This window comes from Poeciliopsis prolifica, unplaced genomic scaffold (assembly GCF_027474105.1).
Source record: "Poeciliopsis prolifica strain line A6 unplaced genomic scaffold, Auburn_PproV2 SCAFFOLD016, whole genome shotgun sequence".
NCBI lineage: Eukaryota > Metazoa > Chordata > Actinopteri > Cyprinodontiformes > Poeciliidae > Poeciliopsis > Poeciliopsis prolifica.
Window position 1 is genome coordinate 7,090,886 of NW_026562391.1, and position 12,845 is coordinate 7,103,730.

General features: G+C 39.2%; 1 protein-coding gene across 1 annotated transcript; it reads right to left on the reverse strand.

Moving 5' to 3' along the window:
* Positions 1-1,333: 1,333 nt before the first annotated feature.
* LOC129367043 (cysteine-rich protein 1-like) lies at positions 1,334-7,692 on the reverse strand. Its single transcript, XM_055041249.1, has 5 exons — positions 7,630-7,692; position 6,981; positions 2,126-2,220; positions 1,951-2,017; positions 1,334-1,866 (listed from the first exon to the last, which is right to left on the reverse strand). Exons 1-5 carry the CDS (start codon positions 7,690-7,692, stop codon positions 1,856-1,858), a joined length of 237 nt encoding a protein of 78 aa, XP_054897224.1. The 3' UTR covers positions 1,334-1,855.
* Between the last annotated feature and the right edge of the window lie 5,153 nt (positions 7,693-12,845).

The window sequence follows — 12,845 nt, forward strand, 5'->3', positions numbered from 1 at the left end:
GGCAGGCTAGCTGAAACTCATGCAAATAAGCAGCCAGCCAGCTGGTAACACAGCAGCCAAATGATCAAGGTAGAGGGTTTGGAGGTGAAGGAGACAAGGCGGGGGAAGTGAGGGATAGAAGAGGGAGATGGACAGTAATAAAACATGACTGGTAGCTTTTGTTTTATTGTTTCTGAAGGTCTAATCTTATTGCTTTATTCACATTCAATCGTTTATGCGTTCTTCAGTTCAATATCCCTTTCTCCTTCATGGGCGAGTACTGGAAATATGGGTGACAAGCCCCCGCAGCAGTGAGAACACGACTGCCCCGATGCGTGCGTGCGTGAGAGCGTGAGAGACCTGTCCTTCCCTCCCCTGTAGCGCTCATTCCAGCAGATTCTGCTGGCAAAAGATGTGGTTTACCCTGCCAACAGAAACCACCCGTATCCATCCCATGCTTCTATCCTCTCCCTCTTTCCCCCCTTGGCTGCCTGATGAGGGAGAGAGAAAGAGCCCTACAGCTCCACTCATTTTTCATCTGCATGGGTTTTATCTGTGATTGGAGTGTGTCTGAGAGAATCTAGGTGCACTGCATGTCCAAATAGGTGCCAGCATGTACGTTGGCTTGCAAAAGTATTAATACCCCTTGAAGATTTTTTTTAAATATATATATATATTTCATTTTGTATTGCTACAACTACAAGTATCATTGTTTAGAATTGTGTGTTTTGGATTGGAGGGAGAGTGAATATCAGTCTTGTCACAGATTCTCGGTTGACTTTAGAAAGGGGTAAGGATGTATGTTAGGAGGCCTCGTCCTGCTGGAATGTGAACCTCCGCCTGACTCACTTATGAGCCCACGTCTACGCATCTAGCTTTTCATCGTTTCTCTGCTGAAGAAAAGCACACTTACATGAGTAATCATGCGTTTCATTGTAGCGGTGGCATGGTTTCAGTTCTTTCTTGTACACTTTTGTTTTTTCTTGTAGTCCCAAAAGTTCAGATTTGTTCTCCTTCAAACTGAGCATCACTTGGTAAACAGAAAACTGAACTTCTTGTTGTTTTCTTAGCATGGGGCCTCTTGGTTGCTTCTCCAATCAATGTTTAGTAATCAATTAAACCTTTCCCAACATGTATCGTCTTAGTTTAGTTTTATTTTTTTCACTTTGCATTTAATGGGTTGGACACTTCTCTTTTTGTAAAGCTTGTGCATTTTTTTTTTACCCCACTTTAAAATTCTCTGACCTGTCTGATGTTTTCCTCCAAAGCCTTCCCAGAACACCTGAATCAAATTACACACAAGAGGGCTCTGTATTGTTAATTGTTAAGGAGACAGGGAGTTGTGAAGGCAATGTGTTGCATATAGGGCTTTATTTCCACATTTTTTTTATTTTAGAGAGTTCAAAAACAATGTGTAATTAACAATCTTTACCATTATGTGACATTACTTTGCGTTGGTCCCTCACATTAAATCTAAATAAAATACATTAAGGTTTGTGGATGTGTGAATACTTTGCATGGCGTTATTGATTTGTGATTTCAAAACCAAAAATATAATCGCAAATACAGCAAAAAAAAAAAAACAAAAAACAAATACAGTCACAAAGTTCTGAAAATGTAAGGCAAAAAAGTCAGTTTAAATTTACAATCAGTATGATAAAACTCAAGCAACCACCCCTTATTCGTAGATATTCAATTCTTAAAGAGAACAACAGTAAGATTTACGCTCATCATTATTTATCATTAAAGCCTCTACATTTTGTGGCTTTTCAGCTGCCTGGTCTTAGACGTCAGTATTTACTAGTAGAGCTTCCGTCTGGTTTGGGCGATGAAGACCAAAGATGAAGACCACGGCCCTGTCCTACGGAAACGTCCTTCACCTGCTGCCTGTGAGGAACGATTCAAACATGGGAGAAAGAGTCAGAAATCACGTGTGTGTGCGACTGTGTGCATGTGTGTTCTTAGTGTCACCTGAAAGTGTACATCTCGGGCCAAACATCTTCAAGTAGCAGTGTGTGCAGTACGGCTTCTCATCGTACTGCAATGCAATCATCGGTACATGATTACTGCGTCATCGTTTTCTCTTAGTCAGATTGTGTTCTTCATTTTTCATTCTTAAATTCTCTCATTTATCTTCCTTATGTACCTCAGCATGCTGGCCAGCCGTCAGCTGTCTGTTGCACTTCTGGCACTTCAGGCATAGAGGATGGTAGTCCCTCCCTAAGGACCTCTTCTTCTCCCCTGCACCAAAGACAAAAAGCAGTTAAATGAGGAGCAGTTTATGCGTTTTTTCTATTAAAGTGGAACATATTTTTTTCTGTACACATGAAATATGTCTTTACTTGCTTCACATCATCTGCACTGCACTTTACCATAATTAGACCTGCTGCTTCTTCTTTGGTGTGGTTGAGTGCCTTTAGTTCATTTTAGTTGTATATATTATTATTATTATTGTGTGTTTGTTTATTTAATATTGTATATATTTGACTTTTTGCATGGGAGTAGCAATAGAAATTTCGTTGAATCCTGTTCAATGACAATAAATTCTATCTATCTATCTATCTATCTATCTATCTATCTATCTATCTATCTATCTATCTATCTATCTATCTATCTATCTATCTATCTATCTATCTATCTATCTATCTATCTATATCTATCTATCTATCTGTCTATCTGTCTGTCTGTCTGTCTGTCTGTCTGTCTGTCTGTCTGTCTGTCTGTCTGTCTGTCTGTCTGTCTATCTATCTATCTATCTATCTATCTATCTATCTATCTATCTATCTATCTATCTATCTATCTATCTATCTGTCTATCTAAATACAGAACAGATTTAATGCAGCTTTAATGACAAAGCAATTTGTAATTCTTGATATGCATGTTTGTCAGACATCTACCTTTGAAACCAAAAACCTGACTCATTGTCTTCCAACATGTTGGGAAGATTTCTATATCCAAGATTGCTGCATGCAACTTCTACGAAGCAGAGATTTGGAGTGTTGTTTTCAAATGTTTACAGGGCATAACATATTTTGAAAAACTGATTGTAAATAAGACAAAGTTGGTCGTTCAGAGTCGCAAAAAATAATTAACAATACTACTAAGTATTAAAACTAAATATTTTGGTGAAAGTGTGTTTTAAGTGGGATATCTTAGACAGTCAGTGTGTTTAGTGAACTTACATTATAATTTTTTATTTATTTATTTTTTTTTACATACAGTTTATATCCTTGGGTTGGGAAAGGTCTTAGAAACTATTTCCATCCTCTACAAATTTAATCTGTTCTTGCTTTTCAGTCATATGTAACCTTATGCGAAAACACAGTTGCATTTTTTTTTTGGTCATGAAATAAGTGCCATCAAGGACAATTTTCTGGTTTGGTTTCCCAAGCCACATCCACAGCATTTAATGTCTCCCTGTACTGTACAATAAAGAAATCACTGAAACAGAAGTTGTCTGACAACATGTAGAACACTAAAAAATATATTTTTTTAAAAAAATCATTAGGATTTTTAAGGAAATTCAAGAACAGATGAGAATTAAGTAAATATGAATCGGAGGCGAACTCTTGCAGGAGTTGCCAGACTGCCAAAGTTTCTCCAAAGAACGCAGAACAACATTTACAGTGACTCAGCTACAGTCACTGCTTCATATAGAGCTAAAACCAAGAGATGCCATCCATGGGCCAAAACTACAGCTGACTAAAGAAGACAAAAGCCCATCCCCCATTCCTCAGGCAACATTTTAATGATGCCCAAGACTTTCAAGAAAACATTCTGTGGACTGACGAGACAAAAGTGGAACTTTCTGGAAGGAGTGTGTCCTGTTCTAAAACGTTTCACGAAAAGAACCTCCTATGAAACACACCAGCAAGTTCTCATATGAAACACTGAGAAAAAAATAATAATTAAGGAGTCAGGACCTAGACTTAAATTAGATGCTGTTGCATGACTGGAGTGATTTTCATTCTCGAAACGCGTCCAGTATCGCTAAAGTCCAAGAAAGCAGATTGGGTCAGAATTCCTCTAAAGTGATGTAAAAGGCCAATTATCAGACCACAACTGGCCCAAGCATGCTATGGACAGGCTGGGTTGGGCAGCTTTTTCTGGCATTTTGTTTTCCTTCGGGTCATCTTTGTCGGGAATTTCGCTTTGTGATTATTTAAAACATTGAAGTGTGACAAAAAAGCAAAACCAGATAAATCAATAGGGAAACCACACTGCACACAAAAAGTGCAATCCGTCAGTCATAATACGAACTTCCGCAAATCCAGGTGATATTTTAGAAAATTACAAATAAAAAATTCATTGAATGAATCAAATGACTAGTTGTACATCTTTTAAAAAGGGAATTGATCCAGATGAAGTGATTGCTCCCCGTCCCCCAACACAAATAGGCCAGGCTTTGCGCCATTGAGGGGAAAAGAGATGAGAAGGCTGGGTCACATTAGAAAATCTGAACTTTCCCAGGCAAATGGATGGGCAAGCAAAAACTGTTTCGAGAAAGAACAAAGCAGACTTGCAGCCGTTGCTGCGTGGCTACATGTAGCGAGGGCTCTGCGTGCGGCAAACTAAAAGAGACTGAAGGTGAGGAGGAAACCCTGAGAGCAGCGTGCAAGCTCGTTTGGGCAGACCCACATCCTGTTGTTATTATGGATACCGGGGTTTGAATCTAGGTGTGTGTGTGTGAGCGGTTCAAAGAGAAGTAGAAAAACCTGATCGAAATAAAACAATAAATATTTAGGCTTTCCATCAGAACACAAAATAAGAAAGCATTAATTGTCGCCCTAAATAAACACAAGAAAAACAAACACATGACAACGGTCGTGGCCCATTTACATTTGTCTTTGTTTATGATATCAATTTCACTTCTACAGGCACATGATTATAACCTGGAAATGGAGGCATGAGCTTAAAATGTCCACATACTCCTACTTTTAACACATTCTTTCCACAATATTAGGCTCAAGTATTAAGAAGGGACAAAACCACATTGCAACCCGGAAAAAAAAAAAAAAAAATGAAAAACTGAAAAAAACAGACATCTATGCTGGCCAAGGCGTAGGGAGACAGAGTGTAAAATTTTAAAGAGGTCAGACTCACCAAAGTAGACAGGCTTTCCGCAAATTGGACAGTAGCCTACCATGGTCTGTAATTATTTATCGTGCAGGTACAAAGATCATGCGTGTGCGTGCAAGTGTGAACTGAAAATTCGACAGGAAAACGGTTTAACTGCAAGTATGTCAGCATCTTGTGAAGTCAGATCCGGATGCGGTGGGCCAGACGTCACAGGAAGAGAGTAAAGTTTGAGATTTCAGATTTGAGAAGCTGGCGCCTGTGAAAAAAAAAAAAAAAAAAGAGTCAGGTGGTGTGTCTGATCACATCCTGCAATCATTTTGAAAGACATCAAAGGGTCTAAAATGCTGATATTTTACTCTATGGCTTCTTACCAATACACAGCGATGGTGTTGTAAAGAGGGAATGAAAGAGGAGTGAAGAAAGGAGGAACAAAAACCAGCTGTCAGGAGCTTAGATTCCCACCTATCTTCTCCTCTTTCTTGCTCCTTTCTCCCTATTTTCTAGATTCCAAACAACGAATTGAGCTTCTGAATCAAAATGGGAAACCTAATACTTCTCCCTTTCTTTTCCTGTCGGTCCATTCCCCCCCTCTCTCTCTCACTCTTTCTCTGTTTCTTTCTCTCTCTCTCTGTATGTCACATACTTAAACACACACAAGCACACTGGCTGTGTAATGACTCACACAGACACAAACCACACACAAAGGCTGCACTTCTCTTCAATGACGTCACAAAAAGAGGGTGAGGCACGGAGAGGCTGGGTTGGTTGCAGGGGTAGATAGGGGCGGATGGGGGTGGCGTTTATCCCCTCGAGACAGGTGATGGAGGCAGACCCTGAGAGGGAGGGCGAGGTAACAGTAGTCAGAAACAGCTCAGCTGGGGGAGAGCAGGCGAACTGTCATAAACTTCTGAAAAACAAAAAAAAAAAAAAAACGGAGTGGAACAGGATCGGTGAAGTCAGTGAGGAAGACTGGCTGGTCGCATGAAAACATAGAAGGAAGAAACATTCAGGTGCTTTCCTTTAGTGAAAGTGATATCACCTTTTAGGATTTCTCCAGCAGGTAATATCCGCTCCCCGCCACTCCAAAAAAAAGAGAAAAGAAAAAAAAAAAACAGCCGCCAAGCGTGGCCGACCCAATCGTGGATGAGGCTCTAAGCAGGAATCTATTTGGGGTCCATTTCCATTTAAACCCACCAGCAGCTACAACAGCGCTGACCTGACTTCATTTTTAAAGTGTCTATCATTTATTATTACAGGAGTCTGCATGAACAAATATTGTTTTCAAAGTGCAGATCCATAGATATGGAAATGGTATTGTGAATTAATGGCCTGAAAAACAAGACAAAACATGGATTACACACGTTTGGCATATCGAGACAGTAGACAACAGTCTTGTTAGTAAAAATGTGTGATGCAAGATTAATGTTTTAATTTTACTTGCAAGCTTCTGCTGGTTGGAAGTTATATCAACTGACTTGAATCAAATTTGAATAAAACCCTTAAAGGTAGCTAAAAATTAGAATGATGAGATGAAGGGCTTCCAAACTCATTGACTCGGAGCTCGTCTCCAAAGTTGAAGGTCTGAAATATCTGCAAGCTTGCCAGTAATAAGTTTAAGCTGAATAGCTTGACGTACACTTGAACAATTTTTATTTCTTTAAATGTGTATAAACTACATACACCATTATAATCTATGTACCAGGAAGATGACGCGCTGAAAATGTTCTGAAGTTTTGTCATTTCAGTGGTGCTGGGGTGTTGTGGTTTGGAATTTTGCAGAATTTGGCACGCTGTGATTTACAGCCATTAAAGGTTTTCTTTGAGTAATCGTAACCTTTATTTGGGCTATTTCTGTGGGCAATGCTCACATCAAATGACAACACTCCAAACCCAGGAGAAGTGTTAAATGTGCATTTTGTCACCCTTTATTTATTTATTTATTTATTTTTGACCTTCCATTTATTTTGTGACATCTTATACTGAATACATACCATTTCTGGTCTAACCATGGATTTCAGCTGATAGCCCTAACAATTACAGAGCAGAACAGAGGCTAAAAGTGGAATCTCAAATTAGAGAACTTCTGGTTGCAACTCTTTAGATAGGAATCTTGACACGCAGCATGACAGCTGTAAACCGTACAACAGGGCAGAAAACGAGAACGCAAACCATATTCAAATAACAACAATCATAATAATTATAATAATAATAACATAAACAATAGTGATTGGCTATTGTCATTTACAGGTTTCTAGTGTTTATATTGTTGAAATGTTAGAACCTGACAATCACTCCAAAGAAATCAGCACCATCTCAGTTCCAGGCCAACAAGAATTGTGTTATACACCAGACAGTCTAATCTCCAGACTTTTATTCTATAGAAAACATTCAGAATGACATTAATAATTACGTTTCAGAGATAAATATGATAAATGTGGCGATACTGTGGAAAATATAGTCCAGTCACTCTGTGCTATAATGCACACAATTTGAAATGATTTCCATTCCCTACTCATCAGACATGCAAATAAACCTTAGAAAACTTATTCGGGGTACAACCAAAGAATTTACCTTTTCTTTTTCCTTCAGTGCTTTTGGTGCCCCAAGGCCTTGCCGCTCTGGGGAGACAGTCATTTCACTTAAGCGGAGAGTCGAGTCAGGGTTACACGATAATTAATAGCACCGCGATTCGCAGGAAAGCTACATTTTCAAGTATGTCCAGTTTTTACTGAGTTTGTAAAGGAAAACACAAGACATGCTATGTCTCTGAACAAATATTTCATCCGCTCGCTCTCCGTAGCTCGAGAACGAGCCAGCACTTCTTCTTTTTTTTCATAATTTATATGAGTTCAAATATAACTTTCAGTTTTTCCAGAAATAAAACCTGCAATAGGAACTTGTTTTTTTAGCTTTATCCACCTTTTGAAATACATTGCTGTCATTTTGTACACATCAAAAACATATGTCCTAGATTTTGTGCCCCCCAGGTTTTCTTCCAAAAATCCATGTGGCTCTCACTGAACTTTATAGGGCCATTTGATATATACAGGATGTCTTCATTTGCATATTTGCCAACATCCTTCTCTTGTGTGCCAGGCTTTGCAGAGGAATAGAATACCAAGCAGTTATTTCATTTGACCAGGCTTCCCTAAAGGATAACCTATCATGTCTCTCCATCAGCATTCATTGTGTGTGGACAGGCAGCACTTGGAGAGCTACATCCTGAATCGCTGGCGTCTGATATGCATGCACAACTCACAATGATTTTTGATGCAAATTATGATGTTGGGATTTAAATAAAGAACAGCCACTGAATATGCACACAAAATAATAAGAGACTGGTGCCGTTTGAGAGAGAAGATTTCCACCAGTTGCTTTCAAATAAAATTGAAACACAATTAAGGGAATAATGAGAAAATCAAGAAAAAAAAAACCCAAAAAACAAAAGAGGGAGCAAAGCACTGAGAAGGGGACTCACGCAATTGTGAAGAAAGAGAGTGAGAGGGAGAGAGAGAGAGGACGGAAACAGGAGGAGAGAAGAGAGGGGGCGTTAAAACCACATTTCCCAGTGGATCTTTAGCTGAGGCCGTGTTGAGAAAACTGCCAAAACTCTTAACAGACACTCCCGCACTGGCGCTCACTTACACGCACGGTTCACTTCTGCCAAGTCATATGAGAAACAGCAACACCAACTGGATGGAGAGACATGGGAAAAGGTGTCGGCAGGAACTGGAGGGATTTACAGGCGACTGGTGGAAAGGAGGAGGACAGAAAGAGAGAGAGAGAGAGAGAACTCAAGCTGCTCTCTCTCCTCTGTGTCCTCTGGTGTGGCTCTGAGAACTGCATGTGGGCTGGGAGGAGTTGAAGGGTTGGAACACAGGAAGAGGTTCAAGAAAGAAAACGGCTGGAAGGATTCCTTCTTCCCACACACACTTTGAATGTATCACATATGCATGCACATGAATGTTCACCAGCCACACACACACACACACCACACACACAGACATAACAGAAAAAAAGCCCTCGAAAGGTGTCTTTTTTCCACCTTGCACTCACACAGTCACGAGTCATCCTGTTTCAACTCTTGGCATCCTCCTTACACCTCCAAGCCCAGAATATGACACTGCTTTGGGGTTTCGTCTCAGCAACACGCTCGCTGTTGCGTTCACAGTACGTGACATGCGGTGGAGAAAATCAAGCGGATGAAGACGTTGTCTTCATCCGCTTGTGAAGACCATGTGAAGATAACTTTTCAAAACTTTTTTATCATGTTCATTTTTTTTTTATTAAACTTTTTCTGAGTTGCATTTACTGCCCTCTTTGATATGGAATTTTTTTTATTACTACATTATATTGCCTCCTTATCACAAGGCATAGCTCGTCTCAATTTGCCTTTTTGATGATGACTTGCCAAATGAATTTTTCTTGAATTCTATATGTTGTGATGTGGTGACCCATATTTGGGATGTTTTTTTTTTCTTTCATTCACCCCACAAATCTACCCCTGCTGTGCTAGTCTTCCTGCAGTCAGATGGTCCAAAGGCCGTAATCCTCTACTGAAGATATCAGTGAATAAAAGTCAGGGTAATAATTCCTTGTTTTTCCTGTATTAATCTGGGAAAGCCCCTAAATCCTCTCATGCTTCTGTGGAGTGATATGATTACAGCATGGCAGCCATTATTAGACGATTAGCAGTCATGAGTGGCTGAGTCAGTCTGATTGCGTTATGGGATGTTTTGTTGTTTTGGAAGGTCTGAACAAAAGCCTTTGGATGAATGTTTTTGTTTGTTGGTGCGTGTGACAATATGCCTCTGTTTTTCACTTTTTCATGTCCTGATTTGATCAGATGTAAAGTTTAAGTGAAGGATTAGTGATGAGGTCATATTTAAGTTGGTTTTGGATTAAATGTATAAAGTCTTTAATTTCAGTTCAGTCTGTTTTTAGGGGTAAAAGACCCTGCGTGCAAATAGGACTGAGTCTAAGTACTATAGAAATGACTTTTTTTATCACAAGGGTTACAAACAAAACTATTAAAGTTATAATGCAAACAGCACTACAGGCCGGATCTGGTGGATGAATCAATAAAATTACATCTCCGTTTTCACAAAACAATATTTTAATCAATTGCTCCATTTCATTTTATTTTTACAAGAATATGATCAACTCCTTCATAGTATGTTAATCATTATAAATCTCTTCAATCTGCACAAGCAGCAACATTACTGGCAATTTTGTATGGACCCTGTTGACCCAAATGTCCTTCAGGAACTGTTTTGTGAAAGTCTGATGTTTTGTTTGGTCTGAAACCTAAAATATTTTGCATGTATTTATACACCTAAGTTTGCAAATTAGAAGTTGTCCTTCTTTGACTCGTCATTTTGGTTGCAGCCACATAAGACGTGGTTTTAGGTACCCCAGCATACGAGGCAAGATAAGAACCAGTGTGACCACAGCTTAAGCAGAGAAGATGACAAGCTGACAATTTTTCCACATTTATGTCATGCCAGCAACAACAAGTTGGTTTGGGTCAGGATGAAAAGTCTTGGAAATGTCCCATCTTCTGCCTTCTTGTATTTTACGGACATTTGAAGCTTTCGTGAAGCACTGTCAACGACAATACGCAGTTTATCAAATATGGGTTTATAGGGATCTAAACCTATAAGTATCAAAACATGAAATGTCTAAACATTTACATTTCTCTTCTTGCATCGATATCAAATGATATTAATATAAATATATCAATACTGCCCTAGTCATGAATTTAGCTCCTAACTCTGACATTTATTAAAGAGTTTACTATGTGCTGAATGCAGCAAGTCTTAGAACTCAAGATCTAATTGTTTTTATTGGAAAATATGGAAGAAACCCAAAATAATAGTAAGTATTATTACTTACTATACTTACTACTACTACTACTACTACTACTACTACTACTACTACTACTAATAATAATAATAAATAATAATAATAAAATAATAATAATAATAATAATAATAATAATTGTTAAGTATTGCCAAGACATAAGTGTGCCTGAAATTATGCTTGAATGTGTCATATTTCCTTTTGATTTCAGATGGGGCAAAAAAAGCCTTTTGTCTACTTTCAAGCTTCTAACGAGATAGAACAAAGGAGCCTTATATCATTTATTAGGGGATGTTATGCTCATTATACAAGAATCAACCCAACTCACTCAGCAGGGTTCTGACTTTATAATGCTTGGTTCTCAAGGTTGCTCCCACCTATTGTTTAGATCTGCTTGGGGAAACAGAAAGGCAGGCAGAAGGAAAGAACCCAATGTGTTACTTCTTGCTTGTGCATTCTTGGCATAGCTTGTTGCCCTTTTCATTTTTTAACTGTGATTTTCTCTCCCCACCACCTCCAAACCCACTCCCTCCTTTCCTTGCTTTAATACAGAAGCCAAGGGTCCACAAGCAGCCAAGTCCCACCGCTCCAGTCTGGCTAAGCCACAGAAAGCTTGGCCTCCTCCTCTCTTTGCTCTCTCTCTCTCTCTCTTTCATTCCTCATGTTTATGCACTCTCCTCACTATCAGTCCTATGATTCTTCCCTTCACAGACTTTTGCATGTGTCTTTTTTGTCTCAAGTGTAATTGTGTTTCCTTGGATTGGTCAGCCTGACTCTCTGCCTCATTTTCTCATGCTTTTTTTTTGTTATTTAAACACTCACACACACACACACACACACACACACACACACACACACACACACACACACACACACACACACACACACACACACACACACACACACGCACACCCTCTGTACTCCCCTGCCTGACAGTCTGTCACAGCCAGCGACTGGTTTAGCAGGCGGAGTTCAGCTGGGCTCCACAAACACATGGCACTCAGTCTGCCTTCCTCTGTGTGCTGGAATTATATTTCAGTTTACATTTTGTAAAAGCTTTTCTCTCGATTTAGTGTTCAAAATGTCAATTGCTTGAAGGCTTAAAGACAAAAAAAAAATTGATCTCGCTCTCCCTACAAATAGATCAATTGGGTGATTTGAGATTTTTGAGTTTTTTTTAAAAAGTAGGTAAGAAGTTAATATCTTACCCTCACGAGGCAACTCTTTAGGTGTCTTTATTTTGCCTGATTTCTGATTAGCTGGACCCGGAGGCTGGAGCTAATGTCAAGTCAGACAGAGGACAAGACTAAAGTGGACTTGTATAGTCTTTAAAACAACTGTAATCTCAAATATATCATGGTTTATGTGCTAATGCTATTTGCTGAACTTTTGATCGTTTGCAGTAGGTGGTTATCCACTCATCGTTGATGCAATCTCTTTGTATTCAAATATTGGATTTCCTGAGTCTTTGGTGGGAAGGTCAACAAAAACTCCTCCCGCTGTCAGAATCCTAACTAGGAAAGTCTGACTTTGCTCAGCAGCATTTCAGTGTCCTACATGACAAGGTTGTAGGTGCAAACAATTCATTTGCACATTGACAATTTGGAAAAAAGGTAAGAAATGCATTGTTATAGTGGGGAAAAACATTTACAGGATCAATTATTTCAAATAACACATGAAGTTTGAGGATTTATTTTTCTGTAATCCGAGGAATTTAGTGTAACGCTTAACTTGCAATGGTTAAGAACATGGGTACAAATGGGAGAAGGAAAAGCCCAGACGGGGTACATTCTGGTCCGCAGCCTCCTCAAACTAGTCCAGCCAATCTCGAGGAAGTCGAGGGAGTCAGCTACTGCAGGCAAGATATGACGTTAAGATAACACGTTTTTAGCAAAGCCTCTCCACAATCCTTTGGCATGGATCAT